Source organism: Rhinatrema bivittatum, chromosome 2, assembly GCF_901001135.1.
Source record: "Rhinatrema bivittatum chromosome 2, aRhiBiv1.1, whole genome shotgun sequence".
Taxonomy (NCBI): Eukaryota; Metazoa; Chordata; class Amphibia; order Gymnophiona; family Rhinatrematidae; genus Rhinatrema; species Rhinatrema bivittatum.
Genome location: NC_042616.1, coordinates 411140132 through 411156122, shown reverse-complemented (window position 1 = coordinate 411156122; position 15991 = coordinate 411140132). Strand labels below are relative to the sequence as shown.

Sequence of the window (15991 nt, the reverse complement as noted above, 5' to 3'; positions counted from 1 at the left end):
CTGATTTTTTGACATAGGAGATAGGAGATTCCTAAAAGAAAATTATTCCTTACCTGCTAATTTTCGTTCCTGTAGTACCAAGGATCAGTCCAGACAGTGGGTTATCTCCCCCTTCCAGCAGATGGAGTCAAATAGAACTTTGAAGGATGCTTCCTTATAAGGTAGTGCACCCTTTACTAATCCTCAGTATGGAGTATATCAAAGCAAAGAGGAAAATCAGGATGGATCAAGAACAATAGAATTAAGTAACAAATAACAGTGTGCAAAAGGCACAAAACAGCGTCAAACAACAAACTTGCAGAATGAACCATTAACCAGCCAAAGGAAAAAAGGCACTGAAGAACAATTTGAGCAGAGAGGCAATCCCAAACCCAATAAAACAGTCAGGGAGGGCGTCTGGTCTGATCCTTGGTACTACAGGAACAAAAATTAGCAGGTAAGGAATAATTTTCTTTTCCCTGTATGTACCAGGATCAGTCCAGACAGTGGGGTGTACCAAAGCTTCCCTACGTAGGGTGGGCCCCCGGAAAGCCCTGCTTGAATGACCCTAGAGCCAAAGGAGCCAAACATAGGCGACTGTATGGGTAGATGATAATGACGAGCAAATGTATGTAACGATTTCCAAGTTGCTGCTCGACAAATCTCCTGGAACGAGACAGATTGCATCTCCGCCCAGGAAGCAGCCTGAGCTCGAAGAGAATGGGCCTTGACACCCGCCAGAGGTTGTCGACCCGCTCCAATGTAGGCCACCGAGATCGCCTCCTTCAGCCAGCGAGCAATGGTAGTTTTCGATGCCTTGGCCCCCTTCCTCGGACCATGCCAGAGAATAAAGAGATGGTCCGATAAGCGAAAATCATTACTGACTTCCAGATAGCGAATGAGGATACGCTTGACATCTAGCTTGCGTAGATCCGCCGATGCATCCGCCGAGAAGGACGGAAGCTCTACAGTCTGATTCAAGTGGAACTCGGAAACCACCTTGGGCAGAAAAGCAGGCAGGGTGCGCAAGGAAACTCCCGAATCCGTAAAACGAAGGTAGGGCTCTCTGCACAAGAGTGCTTGAAGCTCCGAGATTCTGCAGGCAGAACAGATAGCTACCAGGAAAACCGTCTTGAGAGTGATATCCTTGAGGGTCACGGAACGTATGGGTTCAAAGGGTGGACTGACCAAGATTCGGAGAACGAGATTGAGACTCCACGAAGGATAAAGAGTGTGGACCGGGGGTTTCACGTGCTTCACTCCCCTGAGGAATTGGATGATATCCGGGTGAGAGGAGAGGGAATTTCCCTCTCGTTGATGAAGTAGAGAGCCTAGGGCAAAGACTTGCACTCTCAGCGAGTTGTAGGCCAGACCCTTGTCCAGTTCCTGTCGAAGAAAAGATAGGATCTGAGCCACCGAGGCAGTCCGTGGCGACACAGATATGGAGGCATACCAGTTTTCAAAAACTTTCCATACCCTGATATAGGAGACGGAGGTAGACGTCTTTCAAGCTTTGAGGAGGGTCGAGATAACGGCCTCTGGGTATCCACGCCGTCTCAGCCGGTGCCTCTCAAAAGCCAGGCAGCAAGACAGAAGCGATCGGCCTGGGCGAAAGATACCGGACCCTGATGCAGCAAGCATGAAGGTGACCCAGACGAAGAGGTCCGTCCACTGCGAGGTTGGTCAAGTCTGCAAATCATGGACGACAGAGCCATTCCGGCGCCACCAGCATTACCGGACCCTGGAGGGACTCTATTCTCCGAAGCACCTTGCCCACCAGAGGCCAAGGGGCAAACATGTAGAGGAGAACGTGACGGGGCCAGGGGAGGACTAAAGCATCCATTCCCTCTGCACCGTACTCTCTTCTGCGACTGAAGAACCGAGCTGCCTTGGCATTCCGGGAGGTTGCCATTAAATCCAGATAGGGGGTCCTCCATCTGAGGAACAGGAGATTCACAGACTCCTCTGAGAGTTCCCACTCTCCGAGATCTAGATGTTGACGACTGAGAAAGTCGGTTTGAACGTTGTCTATGCCTGCAATGTGGGAAGCCGCTAGGCGGGAGAGATGAGTCTCTGCCCACACCATCAACCTGTCTGTCTCCCGAGAGACATGCCGGCTCCTCGTGCCCCCTTGGCGATTGATGTAGGCCACAGTGGTCGCATTGTCTGAGAGTATTCGGACTGCGCGATGATGAATGAGAGGTAGGAAGCGTTTCAATGCCAGACGCACTGCTCTGGTCTCCAAGCGATTGATCAGCCAAGTTGTTTGGGAAGGCGTCCACTTCCCTTGCGCAGAACTCATCTGACACACCGCTCTCCCCATCCAGAGAGACTGGCCTCCGTCGTGACGATTACCCATTTCGGGATGTCCATAGGAACACCCTGGAGAAGATGAGACAGGTTGAACCACCACGAGAGCCTAGCGAGCTCAATTTATTTTATTTTATTTATTTCAGATTTTTTATATACCAACGTATAGCAATAGTTGTAGGACACGATATACCGCTTTCTGGCAAAGGTCCTCCGATTTCGCTCTAATCAGCCAGTCATCCAGATAAGGGTGCACCAGAACACCCTCTCTCCGGAGAGCCGCTGCTATGACCACCATTACTTTGGTGAATATCCTGGGCGCCGTCGCTAGTCCGAAGGGCAGGGCACAAAATTGGAAGTGATACCCAAGGATTGCGAACCGCAGATACTTTTGATGGTTGGGGTTGATGGCTATGTGCAAATATGCCTCGGTCAGGTCTAGAGACACCAAGAACTCTCTCCTGTGAATGGACGCTATCTCAGAACGAAGAGTTTCCATGCGAAATCGAGGCACCCTTAGAGCCCGATTGACTCTCTTTAAGTCGAGGATGGGTCGGAAAGTGCCTTCCTTTTTGGGTACCATGAAGTAAATGGAGTAGAATCCCGCCTGAGTTCTCCTGTGGGTACTGGTACTATGACGCCCAAGTCCTACAGACGTCTTAAGGTGTTGCGCACAGTCAGACATTTTTGCTCGTTAGAGCATGGGGAAACCAGAAATTGCTCCCGGAGCGGCCGAGCAAAACCTAAAGCGTAGCCGTGTTCTATTATATTTAGAACCCACTGGTCCGAGGTCAAATTGGTCCACTCCTCTAGGAAAAGGAATAACCTGCCTCCTATCTTCGGTATGGAGGAGTGAACCGCATCATTTCATTGTGCGGACTTGAGACCCCCATGTGACTCTGGGGCTCCATCTCTACCAGGACGTCGGCCACGAAAGGACTGATTCCAGGTATGTTGCCGGCTAGGACCCTGCCAAGACAAGGACCCAGAGGATCGGGAAGATCGAAAATGGCCATTCCCCCGGAATCTAGATCACTGGGGAAAGGATCCCCTCACCTTGGGCTTATCCTCCGGTAACCTATGGACTTAGTTCTCTCCCAGAGACTTAATCATGTCCTTCAATTCTTGGCCGAAGAACAGCTTTCCCTTAAAGGGTAAGATCTCAGTCTACGGGCTGAGACAACGGGCTGAGACAACCGAAACCATAGTCCTGCCCAAAGTACGAAGGAGATCAAAAAGCACATCTGTACTGTAAGTGACCGTGACCTCCAGCTGACCAGCTTCTGCACCAGAAAGAGATGCTACCGATTGTAAGTGCTGCGCCCAGCGGAGGCTGGCTCTCAGCGCAAAACTGCTGCATATGGCGGCATGGACACAGAGAGCAGACACTTCAAAAATCTTCTTAAGCTGCAACTTCAATTTGCGATCCTGTAAATCCTTAAGGGCCATGGCTCCCGTCACTGGGATGGTGGTCTTTTTTGTCACTGCGGAGACCGCCACATCCACCTTGGGCACCTTGAGGAGGTCCAGGGCATCTTCTGGTAGTGGGTACAATTTGTCCATAGCTCGGCTGATACTGAAGCCCAAGTCTTGGAGTGTCCCACTCCCGAAACAATAGGTCAGTAACTAACATATGACAGGGGAAAGAGCGAGCTGGATCCCTGAGAATGACCATCACCAGATCCACAGCTCCCAGCCGTGAGTCCTCCTGAGGAACCTCTATTCCTAATTCTTACAGAATAGCGGGAATAATTGGCCCCAACTCATCTTTTCAGAACAAACGCAATACCTTTGGGTCATCACCTTCGAACACTGGTGTGCCCAACTGCTGAACGAGGAGCCTTGTTTCCATGTTTCCTAGCTACCTTCCAAGCCTTAAAGGCTGGAGTAAAAGAAATTTAGAGGAGAACGATGAAGAAGAATCAGAGCCCCCCCCCCCCCCCCCGACGAGTTCTCCCGATCAGCCTCTGATTCGCCCCCCCCCTCCCCCTGAGGCTCCAGGCCGCGGTGATATGGTGGTGGGTAATTCCCTTCCCCCAAAGCTGCCTGCTCCTGTGCTCTGAAAACCTCCAAAATGGCTGCCGTTCCAGCGCTCAGCGGGAACGGGCTTGAAGGTAGATGCTGCCAATCGAGCCTCCCAGGCTCTTGGCGTCCGCGGGAATCGCTGCCACAGGAAACCGTATTTTCAGTCACCCCCGAGGTGCCCTCCCGGAGGCAGTTGGAACAAAAACTGGCTCTGGAGAGCCAAGCGCGTGCACTCCCATAGGCACTGCAGGCTGCACCATGCGGCATGATGAGAAGTGCTAATTTTAGAAAGGGGAGTTCGGCGGGAGGCACAACTGCAGTAAGCAGCAGGCAGTGAGCGGCGGGGGAGGAATGGAGAGGTCCGGAGAGGCCGTTGGACAGAAAGGCAAATTAAATTTAGATTACCTCACTGCTCCTTCGGTACTTCGTAGTTTGTTTTTAAAGAAAAAGACAGGACTTGCCCCCTCAGAGGGTGAGTGAACCGGGCTCTCTGGTATCACCCTCAGAAACTGCCAAGAGAGCTGGTGGTTACAGGATTCTCAACTCTCTGCTTCTTAGCTTCAAATACCAGGGAGGATGGTCCCACCAAGACCTGCCAACCCCCTGGGGAGGCTTAAAGTACCTCAGTCTTCTTTTCTTTTTTATATTCTAGACTCTACATTTTTTAAACTAATTTCTAGCTAATCCAGACTGAAGGGATTAGATTTGCACCTCCACCATCTGCTAGAGACAGAGAAATACTGACAGACTGTAGGTGGCACCTCAGGATATAGGGCAGAGTCCATTCAAACATCTGTCTCCATCTGCTGGAGGGGAGGCAAAACCCAGGAGTCTGGACTGATCCAGGTATGTACAGGGAAAAAAAGATATTTCTTAGTGTACCTCCTTTCACTCTCATCCCATGACCTCTTGTTCTAGAGCCTCCTATCCAGTGATGGAAGATTGCCTCTTGTGCATGGAAACCTTTGAGATATTTAAAAGTCTCTACCATATCTCCCCTATCTTGCCTTCCCTCTAGGGTACACATGTTTAGATTTAAAGTCTATCCCCTATTGGTTTACTATGAAGGCCCCTGACCATTTTAGTAGCTACCCACTGGATAGACTCCAACCGGTTAATATCCTTTTGAAGGTGCAATCCCCAGAATTATACACAGTATTCCAAATGTAGGGACCTACATATGAGCAATATAACTTCCCTTTTTCTGCTGACCATTCCTTTCCCTATGCAGCCAAGCATCTTTCTGGCTTTTGTCACATCTTTAACCACCTGTTTCACTACCTTAAGATCATCAGATACAATCACCCCCAGATCCTGCTCTTCTTTGGTGCTTTGAAGAATTTTGTCTCGAAACTGTACTTCTCCCTTGGGTTTTTGCAGTCTACATGCATTTTTTTTTAGCAGTAAATCTTAACTGGCAGACTCTAGATCATACCTCGAGCTTTGTGAGATCCCTCCTCATGTTTTCCACGTTTCTTGTTGTCTACCCTGTTGCAGATTTTGGTATCGTCAGCAAAAAGACCAACCTTTCCAGACAATCCTTCCGCTATGTCATTCATGAAAATGTTGAAAAGAACCAGGTCCCAGGACTGATCCCTGTGGCATACCCTAGTAACTCCCCCCTCCTCCGAGAAAACTCCATTTATTACTACTTTTTGTCACCTCCTACTCAGCCAGTTTCTAACTCAAGTCAGTTACTCTAGGGCCCATACCAAGGCTGCTCAATTTATTTATAAGTCTCCTATGCAGAACAATGTCAAATGCCTTATTGAAATCCAGGTACACTACATCTAGCCCTCTTCCTTAAATCCAACACTCTGGGTACCAATCAAAGAAATTGATCAGATTCGTCTGACAAGATCTACCTCTGGTAAAACCATGCTGCCTCAGATCTTGCAAGTCACTGGATTCCAGAAACTGCAGTATCCTCTGTTTTAGCAGCAATTCCATTAATGTCCTCACCACAGAGGCCAGATTAACCAACCTGTGGCTCCTGTCTCCTCCTAACTTCCACTTTTATAAATAGGACTTTTTTAAATAGGAACCACAGCTGCCCATCTCCTAGTACTCAAATACTACTCCCAATTCTAAAGAAACATTGAAAAGGTCAGCCAGAAGAGTTGCCAAGGCTTCTCTAAGTTCCCTTAATACCCTTGGATGTATCCCATCTTACCCCATTGCTTTATCTACTTTAGGTTTAGTTAGCTCCTCACAAACACTTAACTGAAAATTGATTCAGGTTTACCTTACTTCCAAACTTATTTGTGTTGTTTTATGTGGTCCTGCTCCAGGCCCTTCCACAGTGAACACCAAACAGAAATATTTGTTAAGTAATTTTGCTTTTTCCTCATCATCCTCTACATATTCCTCCCCTTCTCCTTTGAGTCTCACAATGCCACTTTTGTATTTCCATCTATCATTAACATATCTAATAAAAACAAGTCTTGTCCCCCGTTTTACCGTATTTGCTATTTCTTCCATATGAATTTTTGCATTCCTGACTACTTTCCCAACTTCTCTTAGCTTATCCAGGTATTGCTACCTGCTTCCTTTTTCTGCGATCTCTTGTAGTTTATGAACACTAAACTTTTCTCCCTTACCTTTTCAGCTGCTACTTTAGAAAACCATAGCAGCCTCTTTTTCCTCTTACCTTTATTTACTTTCCTAACAAAAAGGTTGGTTGCTCTTATATCTTTTTAGTTTTGTCCACTGCTCTTCTACTCCCCCTTTTGATTTTCCCATCCATCTGATGACTCCTTGAGGTACTCCCCCATTTTAACAAAAAGTTAGTTTTCCTGAATTCTAGGACACTTGCCTTTAAATGAAGGTGAGGTTCTTAGAACCTTTCCAGAACCCTGCAATCATGGGCCCTGAATCTGGCCACTAAGTGTTACCATTATGTGAAGATTGGGACTCCTTCCTCAACCTTAGCAGACCAGTGAGTGGAAGATCCAAACAAGGAATCAAGCCCAGAGCCCTCCACAGGGCAGTGTATGGTCACTAAGCCACCAAGCTGGAGCAGAAACAAAACCAGCTAACTGCTTAGAAATGAGCATTTGGTCTTAATTTTCCTTGTTTATTAAAAGTCAAACCTGCCAAAACCCACCTCACACTGTATATATATCATGTCATACCTTAGGCACAGCAGACTGGAAGATTATATTCTTCACGGGCTGTGGTGCTGTGCTAATCATAGAGATCACCACCACCAAAATGTCAGGTCTGCCTGGTGGAGAGTCACGGGCAAAGTGGAACAGGACCCGGAAGCTGTTCTGGTCGTAGACAGTCACTGGGAGGATGCTGCCTGCAAGAGAGAGGGAGAAGGAATGAAGCTGGAAATCAAATACCAGAAGAGTAACATATGCAGGTCAGATAACTGTTTCAGTGTAACGAACTGATTTTTGTTACATCAGTGAAACCCCGAGCTGCAGCTGGCAGTTAGAGATATGCATTTGTTTCGGTTTTTATGCATGTAAATGTTAACATTTATTTTACATTTTTTTATATTCTGCTTATACACAGCCCTAAAGGGCTTACAAATAAAACATACACAAAATATCAAAACAAAATAAATCACACACACAAAAAAGAGAGAAACTCAAATGACAAAACATCGTGAAAATAAATAGCCAGCATCAAATCAAACAGCTCAAAGTACAGTAAAAAAAACAAAAACACAGAGTAGAAACTAGAACTCATACATGCATAAAAACGAAGTTGTGAATGGAGCTCCGGGCCTACCTGCATAAAAACTTAAACAAATGAAATGAATGAACATCCCTACCAGCAGTAAAGCCACAGCAATGAGACCTGGGGGAGCCATGCTCCTGCCATAGCACCACCGCTTAATCTGAGTCTCTTATGAGGCAATTTTTAAAAGTGTGTAGCAGGTACAAAGTCCACAAATAAATTTACTTATGAATTTTATATAAAAGTACCCCAGAGATTTGCACCTGCTTTTTCTGTAGATCCTTTTGCCAGCAGCACTGCACATGGTTGCCACCCCTGGCCTAATCCTGCACCGAGAACACCTCCATGAAAAGATGTGTAAAAGTATGCACATTTTTCCACAACTCATATCTAGAGCATGCAATTTTCAAAAAAGAAAATTGGTTCTAATCTGCTAATTTTTGTGCCTGTAGTACCAACGGATCAGTCCAGACTCCTGGGTTTATTCATCCCTGCCAGCAGATGGAGACAGAGAAAAGCCTCACTGAAAACATTATGTGCAAGAAACTGAATAAAAACGTGCCAAAACACTTGTAAAAAAATTCATAACTTATGAACAAACTAAGAACAGAAGTATGCTGAAATGGTTATAGCTGAGTGGAAGACTCTCCCCCTCCAACCCTGGTGGGTTCTGGACTGATCCGTTGGTACTACAGGAATGAAAATTAGCAGGCAAGAACCAATTTTCTTTTCTCTGTACGTACCCGGATCAGTCCAGACTCCTGGGATGAACCAAAGCTTCCTAGAGAGGGTGGGACCTGGAGAGTCCCGCCCGCAAGACACCTTCACCAAAAGACCGGGAATCAGAAATTCCCAAATCCAAATCGGTAATGCCTTGCAAAAGTATGCAGCAATTTCCAAGTCGCCGCTCTGCAAATCTCTTGCGGAGACACCAATTGAGCCTCTGCCCATGAAGCAGCCTGAGCCAGAGTCAAGTGGGCCCGCAAACCCTCGGGGACTTGACGGCCCTTGAGAATATACGCCGACCCAATAGCCTCCTTAAGCCACTTGGCAATAGTTGCTTTGGAGGCATGGGTACCTTTCTTTGATTCGCTCCATAACACAGAGATGATCAGACCTCCTGAAATCATTTGTACCCTTGAGATAGCGAAGCAAAGCCCTGCGGACATCCAACAGCTTAAGCTCCTGAGCATGCTGCATAGAATCATCCAACTCTGTAAATGCTGGGAACTCGATAGTCTGATTAACATGAAAGGCAGAGACCACCTTCAGGACAAAGGAAGGAACCGTACGCAATATGACTCCAGAATCATATATCTGAAGAAATGGATCCCTACACGACAAGACCTGCAATTCAGAAATCCGCCTGGCGGAACAGATGGCCACCAAGAACAAAACCTTGAGAGTCAAATCCTTAAGGGTCGCTCTCCGAATTGGCTCAAATGGAGCATCACACAATACTCGCAGAACTAGATTAAGGTTCCAGGGGGGACAGACTTTCCGCACTGGAGGCGCAAACGCTTAACTCCCCGAAGAAACCTCTGTACGTCCAGATGAGAAGATAAGGAATAACCCTCAATCTTCCCTTGAAAGCGGGCGAGAGCCGCTACCTGCACCCTAAGGGAATTAAAAGCAAGGCCTATAGCTAGACCCTCTTGTAGGAAAGACAAGACATAAGAAATTGAGGCACAAACCACTTGTATCCCTCGGTCGGTACACCAAGCCTCAAACACCTTCCAAACCCGAACATATAAGAGGGAAGTAGACTGCCGCCTAGCCTGCAAAAGCGTAGCAATCACTGGCTCTGGATATCCTCTCCACCTCAAATGATGTCACTCAAAAGCCAAGATGCTAGACAAAAGCGATCTGCCTGGTCGGAAAATACAGGACCCTGACTGAAAAGATCCGGAAGATGGCTGAGGTGTAGCGGACCGCCCACCACTAGATTAATGAGATCTGCGAACCACGGTTGACGCGGCCACTCCGGAGTTACTAGGATCACCTTCCTGGGGTGTTTCTCTATGCGGCGCAACACCTTGCCCACTAGAGGCCACGGAGGGAAAACAGACAGCAAGATCCCCCCGAGGTCAAGGCACCACCAGAGCGTCAACCCCCCTCGGCCCCGGACTCCCTCCTGCGGCTGAAAAACAGAGGAGCTTTCGCATTGAGCCGAGTCGCCATCAAATCGACGTAAGGACAACCCCATCTCTTCCGGATAAGCCGCATTGCAGAATCCGCCAATTCCAATTTGCCTGGATCTAAGCTCTGACGACTGAGAAAATCGGCCTGGACGTTGTCGACGCCCGTGATATGAGACACAGCTAAATGAGACGCAGCTAAATGAACCAAGCACAGTTCCACCCAGCGAAACAGCTCCTGGGCTTCCAGGGCCACCCCCTGACTCTGGGTGTCGCCCTGACGATTGATGTAAGCTACCGTCGTGGCATTGTCTGACAGAACCCTGATGGAATGACCCTGAACTAGGGGGCTGAAGGCTCAAAGTGCCAGCCGCACCGCCCTGGTCTCCAAACGATTGATAGGCCACAAGGCTTCTACCGCCGACCAAGTGCCCTGGGCAGATTGCCGCTCGCAGATTGCTCCCCAACCAGAGAGACTGGCATCGGTAGTGAGAACCACTCAATCCGGAACCTCTAGACTGACACCATGCTGCAGACTGGATGACTGTAGCCACCACAAGAGGCTGCTCTGTGCCGACGCATCCAGCAAGACCGGTAAATGAAAAGCCTGTGACAGAGGATTCCACCTCTCCAACAGGGCCCTCTGAAGTGGGCAAATATATGCGAAGGCCCACGGCACAAATTCCAGCATTGAGGCCATCGATCCCAGAACCTGCAAAAATTCCCAGGCTCGGGGCACCTTCAACGTCAATAAGCGGTGAACTTGTGACTGTAGCTTGATCATTCTCTCCTCTGTGAGAAACACTTTGCCTTGCCTCATGTCGATACGAGCCCCAAGATAGTCTAGTGTCTGGGACGGCTCCAAATGACTCTTCATCCGATTAACCACCCAGCTGAGAGACTCTAGCAGATGAATAATTTTCTGAACCAAAGATCAGCATCCATCTAACGATTTCTCCTGAATTAGCCAATCGTCAAGATAAGGGTGCACCAACACCCCCTCGCGCCAAAGAGCTGCCGCCACCACCATTACCTTGGTGAAAGTGCGAGGAGCCGTGGCCAGTCCGAAGAGGAGAGCCTGAAATTGGAAATGCAGACCCAGCACTGTGAATCTCAGAAAACGCTTATGCTCTGGACGAATGGGAATATGTAGATAAGCCACCGTAAGATCCAGGGAGGCCAAAAACTCCTGAGAGCGCACCGCCGCAATCACTGAACGTAAAGTCTCCATTCAGAAGCGCGGTATCTTCAAGGAAACGTTGACTGACTTGAGGTCCAGGATGGGTCGAAACGTACCCTCCTTTTTTGGCACCACGAAGTAGATGGAGTAACGACCCCTGCCCCACTCGTGTGGAGGCACTGGGATTACCACCCCCAATTTGTGCAACCTGCGCAGTCTCCCGAACCGCGCGATGCTTCGCCGAGAACCCACAAGGGGAGACTAAGGACAGGTCGCGAACGGGATGTGCAAACTCTAACGTGTAACCTTCTCTTATCACTGAGAGGACCCACTGGATCCTGGGTAACCTTGGTCCACTCCCTGTAAAACTCTGCCAGACGGCCCCCTATATAGGGAACGGCGGAGTGAACTGGTTTTGCTTCATTGGGAGGTCTTGACCTCAGCGGGTCCCCCAGCCACGGGGGGCCAGAAAGGTCTTCGGCTGCCGCGAAAGAACTGACCCCAATTCGAACCCAGAGGTTGAAAGGGCTTCTGTGACTGCAACCGCACTGGATCCCTAGGACGACGAGATCATCTGCCATCCCTAAAACTCGACTGGGACTGAAAAGCTTGACGATTCCTAGGCTTGTCCTCTGGCAACTTGTGTACCTTCGTTTCACTCAATTGCTTTATCAGCTGCTCCCCAAACGACCCTTAAAGGGCGAGGAGCCTAACTGGGCCTTGGAAGACACATACACAGACCAGTGACAGAGCCACAGCAAACATCAGGCCGCCACCGCAGAACTCATAACTCGAAACCACGAATGCACCAAATCATAAAGAGCATCAGCCACATATGCGACCAACGCCTCCACAGAATCTGCATTAGACGTATCGGGTCCAGGTAGCGTTTGCCCATCCTAAAAACTCTGATCGCAGCGCAAACATGCTCTTTGCATAAAGCTGGAGCAAATGGCGGCCCGCAGCCCTAAGGCTGCCCCCTCAAATATTCTCTTGAGATGAAACTCCAACTTCCAATCCTGAACATCCTTCAGTGCCACGGCCCCCGCCACCGGAATAGTAGTTTACTTCGTGACCGCGGAAACTGCCACATCCACCTGCAGAAGCGCAAAAAGCTCCAAGGTTTGTTCTAGCAAAGGGTAGAGTTTCGACATTACTCTACCCACCCTCAAGCCGGAGTCTGGGGAATCCCACTCAAGTTCAACCAACTGCCGCACAGACCTATGATAAGGAAACGCGGAAGGAGGAGCCCGAAGGCAATCCAGGACAGGGTCCGCCCCATCCATCTCCGGAACCTCTTGAGGAGCTTTCAAACCAAGCTCCTCAAGAACTTGAGGAAGTAGAGGGTCCAACTCCTCTCTCCGGAACAAACGGAAAATCTTGGGGTCATCACCATCTGCTACCAAAGGTATCCCCATGTCATCCCCATGATCCAAGTCCGGGGATGCCAGATCCTGTGATGACGACACAGTCGCTGCCCCTGCCAGAGGGACTGGGACCTCCAAGCCCCCTATTGCTCCCCCTGGACTGGGCAAACGTGGGACCCCCGAGTCACGCGGCCGCGTGGATCCTGACTTGGCCCCCGGAGGCTGCAGGCACGGACTCCGAGGTGAAGGGGCAATTGCGGACCCCCTACACCTTCCTGCTGCGCCAGATAGGCCTGATGAAGCAGGAGAATAAAGTCAGGAGAGAAGGGGTACAAATCTGGAGGTAAAAATCGGGACCTGGTCTCCCCCAGGCCCCTGTGGCAAAGGGACCTGCTGACCAGCGCCTCCGGAGAGCCCCTGCCTCGCGAGGGGGCCGGGATGGACCGGGGAGAGCCGCGGAGGAAGATCCCCCTCCAAAAACTGCAGTGCGCGCGAATCTAGCACCAAAATGGCCACAGCTCCCGCTCCGAGGCAGCCGGAAGACCTGGAGTCAGCAGGGGCATTTAAAATCGGCCCAGCCATGGCAGCTGCACGCTTATGAAACCGCCAACGTTTAGAGACTCCCGGGAGGAGGGAGAGCCCTTCCCTCCCCCCCCCGAAACGCACCCCGAACAAAGGCCGGTCTGACCGAGACTCACCGGGACTGTCCCACACACGCGGCAAGCCGAGCTGCGAACCATGCCGAGAAAACAACAAAAAAATCAAAGAAAAAACAAAAAAGAACTGGCACAAACAACGGGAAGGGGGGGGGGGGGTAGTCACCCCTGAGCCTTACCACTCAGCCTGCTTCTTCCTCTTTTTTTTTTTTTTTTTTTTTTAAAACTAACAAAAAAAATATAGCAGGGAAGTTTCTCTCCTAGAGCTGAAAGTTGCTGTCCACCTCAAATCAGCCACTGAGTAAGAAGGAGAAACCCCTGAAGAAGAAAAGAAGGGCTGAAAGCCGCACGGCCGGCCTCATGAGGGGAGGAATCTGGACCACCAGATTTACACCCCACTGAACAATTTGGACCTCAACTGGTCCACCTCAACCAAACAGAGAATGGTTCCCAAGGAACCAGTCCCCTGGGAGGAAGGCTCACCCGAAAAAAGAAAAGGCTAGAAAAACCAAAAATAAGGGTAAGAGAAGAACTGCAGGTTTATGCACCAGCCATCTGCTGGAGACAGAGAAATACTGAACTACTGCAGGTGGCACCAGGGCTTATCAAGCAGTGTCAGCGAGGCTTTTCTCTGTCTCCATCTGCTGGCAGGGATGAATAAACCCAGGAGTCTGGACTGATCTGGGTACGTACAGGGAAAGCCCATTTACCCAGGGGCTTTTGAGAATTGTCCTCCCTACCTACAAATGCTCAAATGTAGAGTGTTTCAGCACCAGGCAATTTAACATCTATTGCATTAACAAGGCCCCCGTCTTCACTCAAGTGCAGCTGTGTCTTCCAACCTGATCCTCATAAGAATGGCAACCTTACCCTACTCCACTGCAGAGGACAACTAATTACTTACTGGGCTTAATGGATTCCAATGGCACGGTGATGTTTGCCAGTGAGAGTTCATGCTGTGATGCAGAAACTGCTCCCAGGCCCAGCTCAGGTGAGGCAATGCCAGCCTGTACTCCAGACTCTGTTTTTGAGTGTGCAGCCATGCCCATGGGAAGGGAGTGTGCTACAGGAGACCCAGGCTGCTCCAGGGAGGAAGAGGACAGGCTTGGAAAGAGGCTGCCGCCAGCCTGTGCACTGCTTGAGACCGTCTTGACCTGAAGGTCTCGTAGTGTGAGTCTGGGCTGCTGCTTCTCCCTGTGGGACACAAGACAACATACAATTAAATGTTAAGGAAATAGGATGCAAGGTCAGGCCCAACTGATGGACTGTGCCAACAGTCAGCACATTAGAGTTACACATTTGTCTGTGAAATTTGCAGCATATTTCATGGAGAAAAAAAAAAATTTAATGGAACTCCCAGAGATGAAACAGAATAGTAGCACATTTTTCGTTTGGTTGTCTTTAGCAAACTGCATGCTCAGCGTTGTCAGAGGCCCACCAGCTTGGCAACCAGAACTGGTATACTGTTCAACAGCTACTGGTCTCAACTCCAGGCAGCTGCTCTGATGCTTCTTTACCTTAAAAAGGGAAGCAATTTAAAACTATGCTTATAGGAAAACATCCACTGGAGAACTGCTACAAAACTCAGCTATAAATAATTTTCTAATCTGTAACATTTATCAGAAGTTCCACTCAAAATACAAAAAAGTATTCATTTAAGTGCAAACCCCTACCCAACCCCTCCTTTTGAGCAAGTGACAAGTGAAATAAAGGGATGAGGGACCTGGATATGCTTTCTCAATGGAGGAGAGGCCCAAGTATAGCAACCTTTTTGTCCTTAGCCAACGTTTTCATAGGAATCCAATGTTTCTCTCGAAAATTATTCATTCAATACTTTTCTGTAGTCACCCAATAATAAATCCTAAAATCAGGAAGCTCCATTCTGCCCTTACCCTTAATGCTGTTAAGCACTTGAACTGCACACTAGGCTACTTACCCCGGTAAACAAAATCAGAAACCAATTGTTTAAAGTCTCTTGAAAAGGCTAGATGGAACCTGCATAGGTAGCATGTCTAACAAGAAGAGAAAATGGGGAAGCACATACATTTGAATGGCAGCTATTCTACCAAACCATGAGATTTGGAAGGGAGCCCATTCAGTTAAGTGATCCCTCACCTTCTTCAGAGACAAATTCAGTTCATAAAATTTGTCCAAATGAATTGGAATCATTAAATCATTATCTCCAGATATTTAACTGAATCTTTGCTCCACTTAAAGGGTTATAACTCCTCCAATTGTTTCTTCATCTCTGGGCAGATCCAGATATCTAGGCTTGGCTTTATTTACCTTATACTCCAAAACGCTAGTGAATATGTTAATCACCTCTGGCACAACCTTCGAAGTCTGGGTGGGGTTTGAGACATATAGGAGCACAGCATCCACAAAAAGTGCAATATGATTATCTTTAACATAAGAACAAAGGGTCCATCATGCCCAGTATCTTGTTTCCAATAGTGGCAATTACCCGGAAGGATCCCAAACAGTAGATAAAGCTTATGCTGTCTATCTGTTATGCACTCCTCCTCCAAGAAATTGTCCAAACTTTTTAAAAACCAGCCACGCTAGCTCGCATATCCTCCAGCAATGAATTCCAGAGCTTAATTGTGCACTGAATGAAAAAAAATTCTCAGATTTGTTTTAGATGTG

At 48.5% G+C, this 15991-nt stretch overlaps 1 protein-coding gene across 5 annotated transcripts in view; it reads right to left on the bottom strand.

The window, feature by feature from the left end:
• Positions 1–15991, bottom strand: part of GGA1 (golgi associated, gamma adaptin ear containing, ARF binding protein 1) — a 144287-nt gene that overhangs the window by 19768 nt on the left and 108528 nt on the right. For all 5 annotated transcript variants that reach the window (XM_029590100.1, XM_029590097.1, XM_029590095.1 and 2 more), the window contains 2 exons: positions 14250–14539; positions 7449–7618 (listed from right to left, as the gene is read on the bottom strand). In XM_029590100.1, the coding sequence (XP_029445960.1) occupies positions 7449–7618; positions 14250–14539 (460 nt within the window). The remainder of the gene's footprint in view (positions 1–7448; positions 7619–14249; positions 14540–15991) is intronic.